The sequence below is a fragment of the Monodelphis domestica genome, chromosome 2 (genome assembly GCF_027887165.1).
Source record: "Monodelphis domestica isolate mMonDom1 chromosome 2, mMonDom1.pri, whole genome shotgun sequence".
Taxonomy (NCBI): Eukaryota; Metazoa; Chordata; class Mammalia; order Didelphimorphia; family Didelphidae; genus Monodelphis; species Monodelphis domestica.
In genome coordinates, this window is record NC_077228.1 from 269,945,876 (window position 1) to 269,963,984 (window position 18,109).

At 41.0% G+C, this 18,109-nt stretch overlaps 2 protein-coding genes across 2 annotated transcripts in view; one reads left to right on the forward strand and one right to left on the reverse strand.

Moving 5' to 3' along the window:
- Nucleotides 1–2,558, reverse strand: part of BAK1 (BCL2 antagonist/killer 1) — a 23,264-nt gene extending 20,706 nt beyond the window's left edge. Inside the window, exon 1 of the mRNA XM_056818047.1 lies at nt 2,416–2,558. The gene's annotated coding sequence lies outside the window, so the exon portion shown is untranslated. The remainder of the gene's footprint in view (nt 1–2,415) is intronic.
- LOC103103310 (gametogenetin-binding protein 1-like) overlaps nt 1–17,006 on the forward strand; it is a 21,322-nt gene extending 4,316 nt beyond the window's left edge. The window contains exons 5-6 of the mRNA XM_007483687.3: nt 11,928–12,067; nt 16,667–17,006. Of these exons, the coding sequence (XP_007483749.1) occupies nt 11,928–12,067; nt 16,667–16,717 (191 nt within the window). The 3' untranslated portion in view covers nt 16,718–17,006. The remainder of the gene's footprint in view (nt 1–11,927; nt 12,068–16,666) is intronic.
- The last annotated feature ends 1,103 nt before the right edge of the window (nt 17,007–18,109 follow it).

Sequence of the window (18,109 nt, forward strand, 5' to 3'; positions counted from 1 at the left end):
AATCACTTTATTCTGTTTGCCATAGTTTCCTCATCTGTAAAATGAACTGGAGAAGGAAATGGTAAGCCATTTCAGTATCTTTGCCAAGAAAGCTCCCAATAGAGTAAGGAAGAATCAGACATGACCTAAGAAAATGAACAACAATGTATGCTCTTGTCTAGCTCTAGACCTATTATAGTGAGAATTTGCCCTCTCTTTGGACGAATGGTGTTTAAGCAAATGCATGCTTAAGGACTGAGAGAACATATGGTTTTCTTCCACCCCACTTCCCTTCACCTTGGGTGAAGTAGGTAGGAACATGACATGAAGGTCCTCAGCACTCTCCCTAAAGTGCTTAGCCATGCCCTCCAACATTCCTGGGCTATGAGGGCAAAGTGGAATGCTGGTGTTTCCATTTCTAACCTAGGCAGACCATGGCTTACAGGCCCTCTGTGTGTCTCTAAAAATGCCAAGCAGGATTTAGATTTCTCTGGGGCATCAGTTAAATGGCAACTTCCTCCCAGAGATTCAAGTGGCAATTTTGCTGGCTACATTCAGGGCATTTCGGAGAACATATCCCCTAAAGGGCTGGGAGGTCACCCTCTCACTCTAATGGCGATGCCATATTTGATGCAGCATGTCTGTCCTTGAGGAAGTGGGTCTCTGCAATTAACCCACCAACCAGTCAACAAGGGCTTGTTAAGTGCTTACCAGGGTTACAAGTAACCAGGCTGTGTTATGGTAATACAAAGAAAAGGCAAAAAATGGTCCTTGCCCTCTGGAGTTCATATATATATATATATATTTAAAAACCCTTACCTTCCGTCTTGGAGTCAATACTGTGTACTGGCTCCAAGGCAGAAGAGTGGTAAGGGCTAGGCAATGGGGGTCAAGTGACTTGCCCAGGGTCACACAACTGGGAAGTGTCTGAGGTCAGATTTGAACCTAGGACCTCCCATCTCTAAGGCTAGCTCTCAATCCACTGAGCTACCCAGCTGCCCCCTGGAGCTCATATTTTAAAAAAGACAAACTAGAGAAATACAAGACAGGAGGTCCTGGGTTCAAATCTATTCTCAGATATTTCCTAGCTGTGTGACCCTAGGCAAGTCACTTAACACTAATTTCCTAGTCTTTATCACTCTTCTTTTTAAAAAATCCTTACCTTCCATCTTGGAATCAATACTGATTGTACTGATTCCAAGACAGAAGCATGGTAAGGGATAGGCAATGGGTGTTAAGTGACTTGCCCAGGGTCACACAGCTAGTAAGTATCTGGCTCTCAATTCACTGAGCCACCTAGCTGCCCCCTTTATCACTCTTCTTAAGGAACCAATATTTAGTATTTAAGTATTCTAAGACAGAAGGTAAGGGAATATACACACACACACATAACATACATATCCTTATATGTACATATGCATTCCCATATACATCTCTTTATATATATACACACACATATACACATACATACATATATATGTTACAGACCCCTCCAGGCTAAGAACCTTTATTCTAGTATCAGAAGACTCTCAAAAGGAGCACATTCGAATTTGCATTCCTCCTGAGCTGACTGTTAAGTGGCACAGTGGATCAAACACTGGGTTTAGAATCAGGAAGACTCATCTTTCTGAATTCAAATCTAACCCCAGATATTTCCTAGCTGTGTGACCCTGGTAAGTCACTTCACCCTGTTTGCTTCAGTATCCTCAGCAGCAAAATGAACTGGAGAGGGAAATGGCCAACCACTCCAGTATCTCTGCCATGAAAATCTCAAATGAGGTTCCAAAGAGTCAGACAGGACTGAAATGACCAAACAATAACAACCCTCCTAAGCAGCTCAGAGTATATTCATCTACCCAGAAGTACAGTGGAAAAAATATTAGTTCTGAAGTCCAACGGACCCAGGATCAAATCTGTTTTCTGAGGCTCACTATATGTCTCTGGGAAAATCACTTCACATGCCTTGGCCTCAGTTTCCTCATCTGTAAAATGAGAGGCCTTGATGGCCTGAGGACTCTTTTAGAATTGGAATGTTTTCAGCTCAGTGTAGCCATCCTTTAAACGAGTAGTATTTTGTGTACATCTGCCATCCAATCCTCTAACAAGCATGAAGCCATTTCTATAGCTAAGCTTTATACTACAATGCATAATAGTGCTAGTTCAGATTATGTTTTGAGATATTTCTTAAAAGATTTGATAAGATAAGATGATAAGCTATTGATAAGAAAAACCTGGAAAGATACATGCACGATCCTCCCTCCTCCCCACCATATTCTGAACCTCACTTCCCCTTTTTGAGTTCATAGTTCATAATAAAAGGAAATAATACATAACTTTTGAGAACTAAGGAGGAAACATTCTCTTTCCAAGATCTAAAGTAATTCCTGGGCAATTTACAAGTGATCATCGATCACAGGAAGCTCTTTTCTGGGTTACCTTACTCCTCTAAGGAATCGAAGAATGTTTTCCTGAAGTTCCTTCGTGTCACCAGGAGATATCTGAAAAAAAAAGAAAAGAAAAAGGAAAAGGGGTGGGGAGAGGAAAGGAAGGATTATGCTCCGACAGTTACTGTGTTCCTAGCCAGTGTCTACCAAAACATGTCAAGGCTTATTCTGATGTAGCTCCTCTTTTCCACCAGCAGAGGTATTTGCTTGCATTTTCTCTTGTGCCAGTGGTCTTCCTGCAGTTTCCAGTAACCTTCTTTATCCGTTTCTTGGTCAGATTAAGACAAGACTTGCAAAGCAAGAGGTAAAGATTTCTCAGCCTTTGGATGCAGAGGGGTAAAAACTCCCAAAGATTTCCTTGTTTAGGGAGACACATTCTCCCTATTCTCATCAGGACTTCTAGCTCATGGGTAGTACAGAATTTTTTCCAAGGAATAGAAAAAGCTGTTAATCTCCAACTCCTAGGAGACCTCAACACAGACACAGATATAGTACCTTCAATTTTTTTTCTCATTTCCATTCCCATTTGCATGTTGACTTTTAAAGGAACATATTAGAGACCTAAAAAAGATCCCTCCAATTTTTACTGTTCTTCTTTTATTTCTTTGTTTCTCTTTCTTTCCTCTTCCTCCTTCTTTTCCTTCCCTTCCCTTCTCTTCTCTTCCTTTACCTCCTTCCCTCTTTCCCTCCCTCCCTCCTTCCTTCTCTCTTTCCTCCCTCCTTCCTTTTTTTCCCTTTCTCTTTTTGTTTCCTGAAGTTCCATGGTGTCACCAGGAGATATCTGGTGATTATTTTTTTTCCTTCTCTTACCATCAATCCCATGACAAAAGATTGGCAAATGATTGGCAGTAAGTGGTGGTAAGTGCCCAGGGTCACACAGCTAGGAAGTGTCTGAGGTCACATTTGAACCCAAGTCCTTCTGACTCCAGGCTTCTCACTCTATCCACTGTGCTACCTAGCTGCCTTTACCCTATCTTTCCTAAGCACCTGGTAAGGATTATTCAAACCACTTAAGGGTTTTACAAAAGTGGAAGGTACACAGGAACTATACTTTTAAAAATCTAGTTTTATTTTCATATCTGTATTTTCTTCCATCTTCACCTCCCCCCCAATATTGAGAAAGCAAGAAAAACACCCCCTTATGAACATGTATAGTCAAGGAAAAATGAATTCTTATTAATTTATTTTAAAATATTTTCAATGGTTCCATGATTCATGTTTTCTCCCTCTCCTCTTCCCTCCCCCCTCCCAGAGCTGACAGACAATTCCATGGGTTATACATGTATTATCACTATTTGATCATCTCAAAAGGGAAAAAAACAGCAATCTGTGCTCTTGAGTCCTTCCTTTCTCTATCAGGAGGAAAGTAGCCTGTTTCCTCATTGGTCATTACATTGGTCAGAATTCCTAAATCTTCTCCAAATTGTTTTTACAATTTTATTATTGTAAAATCTCACTTCACTTTGAAGAAACTATGCTTCCCAGATCTTCTGGTATGTCTTTCTTTGGGAAATACCACTTCTCCTTTGAGGGTAAGGAGGTTACCCAGAACCAATTTAGCTAAGAAGCTTTCTCCCTATTCATCCATTTCTGGTCTTTGACTGGTTGAGCTGACTAGAGGCAGGCGAAACACATCATTACCACAAGGGGTCACCAGATGACAAGATGAGGTGTGACGTTAGGACGTACAGATAATGTGGACATTGGGAGCACAATGTGGTGGGGTATCTTTAATAAGTAGCTGCATTGGCCCCGATTAGGTTAGAAATATGATTTGAGGCTATACCTTTTTTAACTGTAATCTAGTCCTCTTCAGCTGAGGGGACAGGAGGAGGTGAGAGAGGTATAAACTATTGAGATAAAAAGGTTCATTTTTGGCAGGGCAGTTAGGTGGCTCAGTGGATTGAGAGTCCGGCCCAGAGATGGGAGGTCCTGGGTTCAAATTTGACCTCAGATACTTCCTAGTTGTGTGTCCCTGGGCAAATCACTTAATCTCCATTGCCTAGCCCTTACTACTCTTCTGCCTTAGCACCACAGTATACAGTATTGATTCTAAGATGTAAGAGTCTTAGATTTAAAAAAAAAAAAGTTCCGTTTTCCTTATTCTAGAACAACATTCCATTCCCTTGCCTGATACTTTATCTTCCAGGACAGGGATAAAACACAGGTCTGTCTCATTCACCGTACATTGGGCCTATCCCATGGTTATTTCACTTGCTTCGTTGGCTTCTGGGGGCCTCCCCCAGCTTGGGAATGAAAGAGTTAGCTGGCATGGTTTGGTAGCTTATCCTTAGAAGGGTCACAGGTTAGTGGTCAGGCAAAAACAGTGGCTATGTGTTCATGACAAGAGAATGCTGTCATAAGCCAGACTTGGAGGGCACAGACAAGAAGGACCCAAATCTCTGGACCAAGATCCTAGAATGACAGTGTTTGCCTGGAGACACTGAGAATAACCGCTTGTTTTATACTGATATAGTGGAGCAGGATAGAACCTAGGAATAGAGTATGTATAAGTGTGTGTTGGGGGGGGAGGGGCTGAGGGCTTAGTCCCATGCACACTGACTTACCCAGAGAGGGAGGATAACTGCTGTCTCCACACTTGTACAGCCTCTGAAGCTTCCTCAGTGGGTTTGGCCAAAAGAAGACAAAGCACCTTAGTTAGACCTCTCAGATCATTCACTTTATAGTTGGAGAGACAGCCTCAGAGAGGGGAAGTGATGTTCCTGAGTTCCCAAAATGAGTCATAGGGCAGAGCTAACCTTCAAACCCAGGGCCTCTGACCTCAGTCCATGGCTAGTTCTATTTCTCTGATGAGTGAGCACACAATCTGCCCATAAATACTTGGGGATTGTTCTAAGTAGGGGTAGGCAGCAAAGAGATTTGTAAGAAGGGATCATTAGAGACTTGAACAAGCTTACATAGTTGGTGGCTTGTTCTAGAAGTCAAAGGTTATGGGCAAGAACCATGGCTCCATACAAGGGCTAGGCAGGAAAGGAGGAAGTAGCTGTCAATGGCACAGAAAATAAATGGTCCAAACCTCTGGTGAAGGAATTGTAGGGCACCTTTATCCTACTCCTTCTCCATGCAAGTCTTTTGTGGCTAGAGAAAGTTCCCCAGGAGGGTTTGAATGGAGAGTGGAATAACTGTGGGAGAACAGAGATTTGTGGTAGGGTGTTTAAGAATGATGCAACATCCAGGTTGGGGCAATATTGGGCTTGGAGTCAGGAAGACCTGAGCTCAAATCTAAACTTACTAGCTGTGTGACAAGTCACAACTCTGGGCAAGTCACTTCACTCTGTTGGCCTCAGTTTCCTCATCTGTAAAATGAGCTGGAGAAGGAAATAGCAAATCACTCTAGTAATCTTCATTCACCAAGAAAACCCACATGGAGTCACAAAGTCAGAAACAACAGAAACTGAACAAATTCAAGAGTGACAATTTTAGGGCCAGCTCAAAGAAAGGGGTGAATGACTCAATCTCAGGATCCTCACCAACTCTCCAGCTATATTATTTCCCTTTAGCTCTATGCTTCTCGAGGTAGAGGATAAAGGAATCTTGTTGGATAAGTTATTGAGCCTAATGAAGGATCCATAGAGGAAAAGATCCCTGAACATTGAGGGGAGAGACTTAGGAGAGGATGGGGTGTTTCTGTCTGGTCTCTGTTGAGTACTCCCCATCTCACCCCTACCAGCATGCTATAATGGAAGAAGGACCCAATCTAGAGTATAAAAATCTGGGTTTGAATTCCAGTTCAAGCACCATTATTGAGGAGGGCAAGTCACTTAGAGGAAGAATCTCAGATTCTAGGTGTAACGTTTTATTCACTGAGCTACTTAGATGGTCCCTCTCATTTTTCTTCATGGGATTCAGATAGAAATAGTATTAGTCACTGTGTTATTCTCCCATGATTTAAGAAAATACAATGTTGAGATGTAGCTAGGTGGCTAAGTAGATAAAGAGCCAGACTGAGAGGCAGGAGGTCCTGGGTTCAAAACTGGCATCAGACACTTCCTATCTGTGTGACCCTGGGCAAGTCACTTAACCCCCATTGCCTAGCCTTTATCACTCTTCTGCCTTGAAACCAGTACACACATATTGATTCTAAGGTGGAAGGTGAGGGTTTTTAAATATATATATATGTATACATATATGTATGTATACATATATATATATATATATATATATGTATGGTTATATAACATTCTATGGACTATGTGTTAGGTGGATAAATTAATTGCCCTTTATAGTTGCATGAAAGTATTAGGATGTAAATTGACTGTCAGGGTCTCACTGAAAGTATCCTTTGTACAATTCTACCAGCAGACAGGACAGCCTGGGATGATATACACCTCATCCTATTCACACATGATCTGCATTTCTTCTATTGTTTCTACATTTTGAAAAGTTTTCAACCCACATAGCTTGGAAATGTGCTGACTTAGGGATGGTAACATCTATTTAAAACCTTCTTAAATCTTTATGGAGCAAGGCTAGGTCCATGTGATTAAAGACAGAAATTCGGTCTGTGATAATGGTCAAGTTCTGATCTGGTTTATTGGCTGAGAACTCTGGGTTATTTTGAGATATGTATTTTTAATATGAGAATTTGTCATTCCATGAAATACAGTGAGCTTCTGATGTATAACTCTAGCCACCAGGTCATTTCTTGCTAGGTATTTGGTAGGTGTTAACCTTTTATAGCCTGCAGTGATATGTTATGCAACCCCCACTGTTTCCTTCCTGTATTATCTGCATTGGCTCTAAAGTCGGAGCTCCTTAAAATAACCCCTTTGTAGTTTCTGGTGGCAGTGACCTAGTCCTGAGTTGCTGTTATAAACCCTCCATTTCCATGATCCAATTTGCCAAAATGACTCAGCCATTTCTTCAGTGCTCCTTTGTCAAAATAATGTTGGCTGAATTTGAACTAATGTCACCCAAGGTGAGGGACCCTTGAATTCCACTCTTAGATCTTTGCCATTTTTGTTGGCTTTATCACTTCAAAGGTAAATCACTTCTGATTACATTCAGTGCTTAAAGAAAGTCCACCAATCCTCTTCCTCCTTTAAAAAATTATCTCCTTTTTCTCATCTTCCTCATTGGGGTTCTGATTGATACAGTTCTGATATGAGCAACTATTCTGCTTATTATTCTTCTAAATTCTTTGTCCTAATGAAAGAACAATCTATTGTCCCTTCCACTGGGAAAAAAAGGTTGTCCATCTCTTTACCCAATATGCCATTCTGTAGGATGAAGGGTGAGGGGACCTAAGACTTCAAAGAGACAAATGGTGAATAATAAAGAAAATTTGAGTTTCAAAAAAAATCAACAACTATTTTGTGCAGGTGTGTAAAATAGCTACTTTTGGTAGTTGTGTCCAAATACTAAACTATAAGCTCATCCTCTGCAGGCTCACTGCAAAAATCCTTGATTTAGCTCCACCAGCAGATAGGATAACAGGAGCAAGATGTAATCCCATCCTGTTCCCACATGATTTTGATCTCCTTGGCCAGGTCTGTATATGGTAAGAGCTAACTGGTCCATGCAGCTTAGAATTTCTGAATATGAGGATGATGATACTCATTAAAAATGTTTTATGAATCCATATTGGCTCCTGGTAACTGTGGGCAGGTCAGAATTAATATTCTAGTTTAAGTATAATACCTTGGTTGAGTTATCAAGATATCTTGAGAATTTTTTAATACTTTCTGATGTGAAATCCTAGCTGCCAAATCATGGTTTGCTAGATATTTGGGAAATAGTAGATGCTTATAGTCCACAGTGACATGTTTCCTAGCCCCCACCATTCCTTTGAATAGTTTACATTGATTACCAAGTCTAGGCTTCTTCTAGGCTTCTTAACAATGGTCTTTTTTGTAGGTTCAGATGGCAATGACCTGGTCCTGAATTGCCCTCTTGAACCCCTTGATTGCCACAAACCATTCAGTCATCTCCTTGATATTTCTTTGTTGACATATTGTTGGCTGAGTTGATGTGTATGTCACCCATGGAGGGCCTTTTGATTCCACTCTGGATCTTAGCTATTTCATAGACTCCATTTGATGAATCTAATGGCATATTTATATTATTAGCCTTTACTATTATGTGATAAAGTGCTGTCTGTTTATTCCATATGTATTTTTGTAGGTTTTTGAACTATTGACTGTGTACAAAGAATCTTTGTCTATCTTCTTTTTTGGAGTGAAAGTGTTCCACCACCCCCACCACCACCCCCAATAAGCTGTCTGAGGGTGATGGTGCCAATGTTTCATCAATATTCTATAGCTTTTTTGTTAGGATTTTTTAATTAAATGTTTTTAAATTCTGAATTTAAACACTAAATCAAAAAGAGGGAGAACACATAAGATTCTGTGTAAAAACATGAAAATCTATTTCACATTGCTTGCATTTTAAATATATATGTTAAGGAATTGCACATATTATGTAAAATTTGTTTTCAGTTATATGTAGAAAAAATTGACAATTGTCTGACATTTTAGGATTCAGATTTTATCCTTTCCTCCCTCCTTTCCCTCCCTTATCCAGATGGTAAATTGTATGATAATAGGTTATCCCAGTGCTTTCATATAATACATATTTCCATATTGCTCATGTCATGATCGAAGAGATATCACACATAAATAAAAACACTCATGAAAGAAATGAAGTAGAAAGTGGTCCCTTGTGGTTATCTTGGAAACTTGCTTTGCTGATAAAGGTTTAGTCCTTCACAGTTGATCATATAAGGTTTCTATTATTATATACTTTGTTCTCCTGGTTCTGTTCTCTTCACTTTGTATCAGTTCATATAAGTCTTTCCAGGTATTTCTGAACTCATCTTGTTCATCATTTCTTATGGCTACATATTACTTTTTGAACCCTGTACTTCTTTCTGATCTTCCTCCTATGTTTTTCTTTGAGTGAATAAAACAATGTTACAGTGGCTTTTCTCCCCATAACAAATGCTAATCTCCCTTCTCCCCCGATCCTCCACTTGCAATTAACTAAGGGTAAGAAGAGAGGCAGCTTGCAATAGATAAGCATAATAAGGCAAAACAAGTCTTAGAGTGGCCATACCTAAATATGCTTGTCTGTGTCCATTGTGCCTGTCACCTTTCATGTTAGGAGGCATCTTGCTGCTGCTACCTAGGTTCTTTGGAGACATACATTCTTAAGTCTAAAGTAGTTGTTTTTCTTCACAATGTTGACCTGGTAAAAATTCTTCTCCTAATTCAGCTCACTTTGCTCTGGATCAATTCATATTACCCAGAACTCTCAGAAATTATCTTTGTCATTATTTCTTACAGTGCAATAATGTTCAATTGCATTCATATGCAGTTTGTTCAGCCACTCCCTAATTGTCTAATTGGTGATTGGAACTACTTGTTTAGCCCCAAGTTCTTTTCCTTTTTTTCCCTTCCCTTTTAATTCTCTTTCAGAATTAGAAAATTTGCTTTGCTTTGCAGCTATTCCCTCCTTTTTATCATCCTCCCTCTTAATCTTTCTTCTACTACCACTTGTTTCTCCATTGAGTTGTATGGATTTTTCCATTTCTACACCAGATATGTTCTTTGTTACAGAGAAGGGTGAGGTTCATCTGATCCCTAATTCCCTTACTCTTTCTTCCATGATTCTACACTCTTCTCACATATACCGATGACTCAGAGTACCATAGTTTTCACCCTACCTTCTCTTTCCCTTCTTAAACCCTCAGAACAGAATTAATCTATGCCCCTCCCCCAGATTTTTGTTTTTCTTATTTATCTCACTCACTATCTATTTTTAAACCCTTACTTTCTGTCTTAGAATAAATTCTAGGAGCAGCCAGGTGACTCAGTGGATTGAGTGTCAGACCCAGAGACAGGAGGTCTGGGGTTCAGATCTGGTCTCAGATTCTTCTTAGCTGTATGACCCTGGGCTAGTCTGATCTTTTCATCAGAAATGCTTGAAAGTTCTTTATTCCATTAAAGATACATTTTTGTGTCCTCTAGAGGATTATATTCAGGGCAGTTAGGTGGTACAGTGGATAGAAGGCTGGGCCTGGAGTCGGGAAGATTCTTCTTTCTTGAGTTCAAATCTGACCTCAGACACTTACTAGCTGTGTGACAGTGAGAAAGTCACTTAACTCTGTTTGCCTCCATTTCCTCATCTGTTAAAATGAGCTAAAGAAAAATGGCAAACAATCCCAGTGCCTTTGCCAAGAAAACTGCAAGAGATACAAGGCCATGCAAGAGCAGGGCTGTTTGAAGATACAATAACCATTCAAAAAATTAGAATTCTCCTCCTACAATAACCGAGTAGCCAAACCAGAAAAAAAAAAGATCTCAGAATTTACTAGATTTGGGACCCTGGATAAGTCACTTACTCTCCACCTGCCTCAATTTCTTCAATTGTAAAATGGGGATAATAATAACATCTACCTTCCAGGGTTGTTATGAAGAGAGAATGAGATATTTAGCACATAATATCAAATGTTTATTCCACCTATTCTCTCTGAGGCTTAACCACTGCAAGTTACATGTCTCTAGGAAGCTCTCTCCTAATAGGGTTAGCTCTCTGTGTGTGTTAAGATGGGGAGCTGATTTTTTGGATTCTTCTAAGGTAGAAGACACTTATAATTTCTTTCTCTCTCTTTTAAACCTTATCTTCTGTCTTAGAACCAATTCTTTAAAAAATTTTTTTTCTAGATTATGTTGATAAAATTTTTAACATTTCTTTTCTGATATTTTGCAATCCATGTTCTCTCCTTTCCTCTCACTCTTCTCCCCTGCCCAAGAAGGCAGGTAATATGATATAGATTGTACATACATTGTCATAAAGTACATATTTCCATATTCTTCGTGTTGTGAAACAAGACACATAAATATTGCTTACAATAGAGAAAAATCAATAGAGGAAATAGATCACGAAGAATGGTATGTATCAAACTACATTCAGGCTCCTTCTGTTCCCTCGGTGGAGGTGGATATCCTTTTCCATCATGAGTCCCTTGAAGTTGTCTGGGATCCTTGTCTTTTTGCTAATAGTTGAGTCATTCATAGCTGATCATCAGACATTATTGCTGTTACCACATCTAATGTTCTGGTTCTGCTCACTGTACTTCGCATTGAATCATATAAGTCTTTACAAGTTTATTTTTTCTGATTATCTTGTTTGTCATTTCTTATGGCAATTCTAAGACAGAAGAGTGGCAAGGGCTAGGCAATGGGGGTTAAGGAACTTGCTCAGGGTCACACAGCTAGGAAGTAACTGGGGCCAAACTGGAACCCAGGTCCTCCCGATTCTGGGCCTGGTGCTCCTAACTGTGCTACCTAACTACCCTTCATTGTAGTTTCTCCATTAGTTTCTTGATCATTATTCAAGCTGATGTGAACTTTAGGGTTTTGCTGGAGCGCGAATGGGTTATGATGTAGTCATATTGGCTTGATGTCAAAGATGATGTCGACGATAATGAGGAAGATAGTGATACTGATCGTGATGATAATGACGGTTACTATTTTTCTCCAGGCTTTGTGGAAACTGAGCTAAAGAAACTGCTGTCAGTTCAGAGAGAGTCCCGACTCTGGAAAACAGGTGGCCAGGAAGGTAGAGAACTTTTAATCCAGCCTGAAGTCACTCTGGAAGAAGCAGGCATTGTGGATGGCCAGGTATAGTTCTGTCCAGTGACCCAGTTCCCTTCTGGGCATCAAGAAAACTAGGGTGTCAGGAATCCCAGAATCCTAGAATGTTAGAACTGAAAGGAACCTTTGTGATCCTCCTGTCCAATCTGAAAATACTCTAACCAAGACTGGGAAGATCCCTTTACCAAGAGCCCATCCCAGCTCTCCTCCAGCCTAGCCTTTCCTTCCTGAGGGCCCCCCACTTTTTTTCTGGTTTGGCTACTCGGTTATTGTAGGAGGAGAATTCTAATTTTTTGAATGGTTATTGTATCTTCAAACAGCCCTGCTCTTGCATGGCCTTGTATCCTCCCTCTGATATCCTTGCCAACATATAAACACTTTTACACATAACCTGATGGCCCTTTCCTCCCACCAGAGTTTGTATAGACTAAGTTGTAGGTGGCCAAAGATCTGTAGAGGGATAGAGTTCTGGCTCTGTTACCAAATTAATTTCACCTTGTTAATGTTATTATTGTTGTTGTTGTATTAATTTAAAACTCTTGCCTTTGATTTTAGAATCAGTAATAAGTATTGGTTCCAAGCAAAACAGTTAAGAGCTAGGCAATAGGGGTTAAGTGACAGCTAGGAAATATCTGAGGTCAAATTTGAACCTAAGACCTCCCCATCTCTAGGCCTGGCCCTCAATCCACTGAAATATTTAGCAATCCCATTACCATTAAAAAAATACTTTTAACACATACCTTCTGTCTTAGAATCTATACTATCTCAAGGCAGAAGAGCAGTGAGGGCTAGGCAATTGGGGTTAAGTGACTTGTCCAGGATCACATAGATAAGAAGTATCTGAAGTCAAATTTGAACCCAGGACCTCCTGTCTCTAAGGCTGGCTTGCTATCCACTGAACAACCTAGCTGTCTCTCATCTTGTTATGGTTGAAGTTAGTAAGTCAATACACATTAAATGCCTACTATATGCCTTAACACTGTGCTAAGTCATGTGCCTTGGTATATAGTCCACACCTTCACAGATTCTCACATAAGAAATAATAGAAATTGCCATGAGTCAGACTCGTGATCCATTTGGCCCATGGTTCCAGTGCCAAAAGAGGTCCCAAGGAAGTTGCTGTAGGAAAGCTTGGTTGTTCCCCCTGATTGTTAGAATTAGGTATTTTAGAATTAGGTATGGAGGTAGCTACATGGCTCAGTTGATAGAGATGCAGGCCTGGAAATTGGGGGTTCTGGGTTCAAATGTGGCTTCACACATCCTTGCTGTGTGACCCTGCCTGAGCAAGTCACTTAACCTCCAGTGCCTAGCCCTTTACTGCTCTTCTGCCTTGGAGCCAATACTTAGTATCAGTTCCAAGATAAAAGGTAAACGTTTTTTGAAAGGAAAAAAAAAAGATTAGTTTATAGTTCATTTTCTCTTAAAAGATTATTTAAAGTTTAAACTCATAGAGGTAGATAGATAGATAGAGACAGACAGACAGACAGATGGAGTTAAATAGACAGAGATATAGATATAGAGAGATAGGTAGATATAGATATTGAGATAGATAAATGGATAGATAGATGAATAGATGGATGGATGGATGGAGAGAGACAGATAAATGGATGGATGGATGTATAGATAGAGGATAGAGAGATAGAGAAAGAGATGGATAGAGAGAAAGAGAAAGACAGATAGGTGGATAGATATAGACAGACAAATATAGAAATAGACAGAGAGAGATTGATAGGCAGAGAGAGACAGAGATATAGGGAGAGATAGAGACAGATAAATGGATAGATGGATAGAGATAGACAGAGTGAAATGGAGAGATAGAGAGGTGGAGAGTAGATAGATAAATAGGTATGTAGGTAGGTAAGTAGGTAAATCATACAAGATCAAAGTATCTGAAATTTTAGAAATGAAAGATACTTTAAATTCCATGGTGTCCAACCCCATTTTACAGAGGAAAAAGCTGAAGCACAGTTATACACCCAGTTAGTTAGCTATGAAGTAGGATTTTAACTCATCTTCCTGACAGTGCCCAATCTGCCCTACTGTGCTGCTCAAACCTTTTTCAAGCTCATTAACTTGACTCCAGCCTACATCCATTCAATTATTCAACAAATATCTATTTCTGTCTGGATGACCCCTTTTCATAATGGGGAGCTTCATACTGCTATGTGAAGTGAAGAAGACTCTTGCTTGTCTTAAAGTTCCCTTCCAAAGTGTCAGAAGGGCCCCCCATTCCAGTTTTGGAGATCAAGACCCTGTTCATCTTTTTTGATTTCGATCACACTCTCTACGGAAGGCAGCTCCCTCCTAATGGAAGGAGCCCTGAACGGAGAGACGAGAGACCAGGGTTTTCATCATGCTTTTATTAGTTGTATGATATTGGTGTCTCTCCTTCCCCCCAAGAGCATCAGTTTATTCTTTTGTAAAATGTGTGGTTTGGATTAGATGATCTTTAAGGTCTCATCCATTGCTAACATTTTATGAATCTATTGTTTTCTAATAACAACTTATGATACTTAGCAATATGACTCACTTTCATACAACTCTTGCCCAAAAAGTTTCACAATCACACAGACACAAAGACACACATTGCCATGTTTACTCACAAAGCATAAATCCCTCTATGTTCAAATGCCTTTGTCATTCAGGGAGTTGGACTGTGATCCAGAATGGAAACTAAGGGTAGGTGACAGAGGCTTTGTCTCTAGACACCAAGCCCAAAGGATGCAAAAGTGTGATGATTATAATGTTGTTACCCTCTATTGAATCTGTCTTAATTATATGACTTTCAAAGTTGATCAATATGTTTACCCAGGACCTAAAATTTGTAGTTATGGCTCTGTGGAGACCCCTCCTCCTAATGCCAATCCTCTCCTCAACTTTGGCCACTAGGCCTTCAAAACCATTCTCACTCTTAATCCTCTAAAGAAGAGTCCAATTAGGGACAGCTGGATTGAAAACCAGGCCTGGAGACAGGAAGTTCCAGCTTCAAATCTGGTCTCCGACACTTCCTGGCTGTGTGACGAGTCACTTTACCTAGCCCTTACCACTCTTCTGCCTCAGAATCAGTACTGATTCTAAGATAGAAGGTAAGGGTTTAAAAAATGTTTTTTTCAGTTACATAAACAGTTGTTGACAATTGTTTTGACTTTTTTAGAATTCAGATTTTCTCCTTCCCTATCCCACTCCCTTCCAGGTGGTCTGATATAGGTTATACCTGAACTTTCATGCAATAATATTTTCATATTGTTCATAGAAGCCATATTTCACACATGCCCTAGAACTCTCATGAAGGAAATGGAGTGGAAGATGGGTGCTTTGATCTGCACTCAGACTCCATCACTTCCTTCTTTGGCTGTGGAGAGTCTTTTCATCATGACTTTGGGAAGCTTTAAAAAGTGTGTTCTGGAGTAGCTAAGTGGCTCAGTGGATAGAGTACCAGGCCTGGAGTTGGGAGGACCTGGGTTCAAATATGACCTCAGATACTCCTTTCGTGACCATGGGCAAGTCACTTAACCTCAGTTGCCTACAATGTGCCCTTCTGTCTTAGAGTTGTTTCTAAGACAGAAAGTAAGGGTTAAAAGAAAGTATGCTGTCCTCATCTCCTTCTACCCTTAAAGGAACTAGGAGTGGGTAGGATGATACTCAGCTTCAGGGGCATTCTGGGGACCTTGGAAGGGAAATGGCCTCCCTTTGCTTCCCATTTAAAGACAGAAGAGGCATATTGGGTATCAAGGGCAGGATAAACCTGCCCTCCTTGTGCCTACTTTGACTCTCCACCCCTTGTAATGAGGTAAGGATGAGAGTCAAGGTAATTAAGGTGGAGATGTGAGACATGGGGCAGGAAAGCTCAAGCCTTCCCTGTTTATCTGCTATGTGCTATAGAATTCTGGGCTTGGAATTAGGAATCCAGTCCAGGGTTTGACTCCCATCTTTGCTACTTATTAGTTATGGGACCTTGGACAAGTCACTTAACATTTGTTTGTTTGTTTTTTAAACCCTTACCTTCCGTCCTGGAGTCAATACTGTATATTGGCTCCAAGGCAGAAGAGTGGTAAGGGCTAGGCAATGGGGGTCAAGTGACTTGCCCAGGGTCACACAGCTGAGACGTGTCTGAGGCCACATTTGAACCCAGGACCTCCCGTCTCTAGGGCTGGCTCTCAATCCACTGAGCTACCCAGCTGCTCCCTCACTTAACATTTGTAAATGGGACAATAATAACTAAAGTATTTGTTAATTCTGTTTCTAAACCTAATTCTATTTCTAACCCTAATCCAAATTCATAGGGTGGATGTTAACACAAATGAGAGCATGTGTAAAGTATTTTGCCAACCTTAAATCTCTCTATAAATACCAGTTTTTATTGTTGTTATGTGACTGGGAAAGAAGTCATTTCCCCCATAAATGGGTGGGTTAGTGTTAAGAGGGCAGCAAAGAAATAGGGAGATTGAGGTATGGGCTGGCGGTTAGGGTTGAGAAGGAACAAAATGGGGGAGATATAGCTTGGGGTGGGACCAGGTTGGAAGAGGCACATAAGGGGAAGTGGGGAATTGGTAGTAGGGGTTGGATGGATTTGGAAAAAGTGGGTGAATACTGAATCATCCTCCCTCTTCTTCTCTGCCTCACCAGCACCTGCTCCTGGAAGAGATGGATGAAATGGGAAATTGGCCCCCAGGCTGAGACCTGATGGTGGTTCTACTGAGTCTGCTCTCTCCCTCTACAGACACCTCAGATGGGGGAGGAATTGAGGTGGACAGGATGTCCCTCTCTCCATCTGGCACTTTCATGAAGATGGTGTCCTGGGTTGGGTTATTACCTCATGTCTATGTGATGGGCTTGGGTGGCACAGTCTGTTTGTTCTCCCATTTGGGGCATATGACTGCCATTGCTGGTATTCATACCCAGAAGGTGCCCCTCACTGAGCAGACTCAAGTCACTACTATTAAAAATAGTTTGGCTTTGCATATCACTTCCTTTTTGATTTCTGAGCTCTTTCTCTTATTCTTGGCTCCCAAGACAGGCCGGATCTATGGGGAAATTCTTGCTTGGGTTTTTCAGTCTCACTCCTGCTCTAGTCCACAAGGGAGTAGTTCTGTCTTTCCGATACCTGCAGAGACCAGGTTGGGAGTGTAAGAACTCAGGCAGATTTGGTGATGGGATGTGGGGAGGAGGGGGAAGGAGGCTGGGTCTATTGGAAAGAGATCTAGGCTTGTTGGATAGAAGATCTGCATTTATGTTGTGTCCAAGCTCTGCAATTTACTCACTCTCAGCCTCAGTCTCCTCATCTGAAAAGTGAGATGGTTGCAGCAGATGACCTCTAAGTTCCTTCCCACTCCAGAATAAACAATGGCAATCAGGTTGTCCCCACCCACCCATCAAGGACTGCCCCTTGGGAAGCTTGTCCCTAAGGTGTTGTGTCCCAGACCTTCCACAGGGGACCCTGCCTTACAGTCTAGTTTCTTCTGGTCACAGTAGACAGGTGGGGCCAGGAGGATCCGGGAATTCTCCAGCAGGAAGTTCCTGCCCAGGCAGAACTGAGACAAAGCCAGGAAAGCCGCCCCAGGCCCCAAGAGACTAGGCTGGGTTTTTTTTTTCCAAGACCCCTGCCCACTGTGAGGGGTTCCAAGTGGGAAGACTTGAGGGGCTCTTAGATTATTGGGGTAAAGGGGGAGGATATCCCTTGCAGGGTGGAAATGGAGGATGTCTGCCTGCTATAGTATTGGTAACATGGTGCCAGGCTCCTGAGGGTTCTGGCTATTTCAAGATCAATGTTCTCTCTCAGACCTGCAGACTCAAAATGTGAATGGAACATCAAAACCAGTGGTGAGGAGTCTTGGAGGTGGACCAAAGGGACTCTTTGGCCTCTCCTGGAATCTTTATAATAAGGAAGCTGATTGAGAGCTCTGTGATTTCTTAGAGCCTCAGTTTCTCCAAAAGAGAAGGATATTCACCCTAACCCAAACTCCATGGACCAGCAAAATCATGGACATCAATCATAAGCCCTTCAGTGTATGTATGGATCAGCAAATGAAAACACAGAGGAATTAAGTGATTTAACCAGGACCATACTAT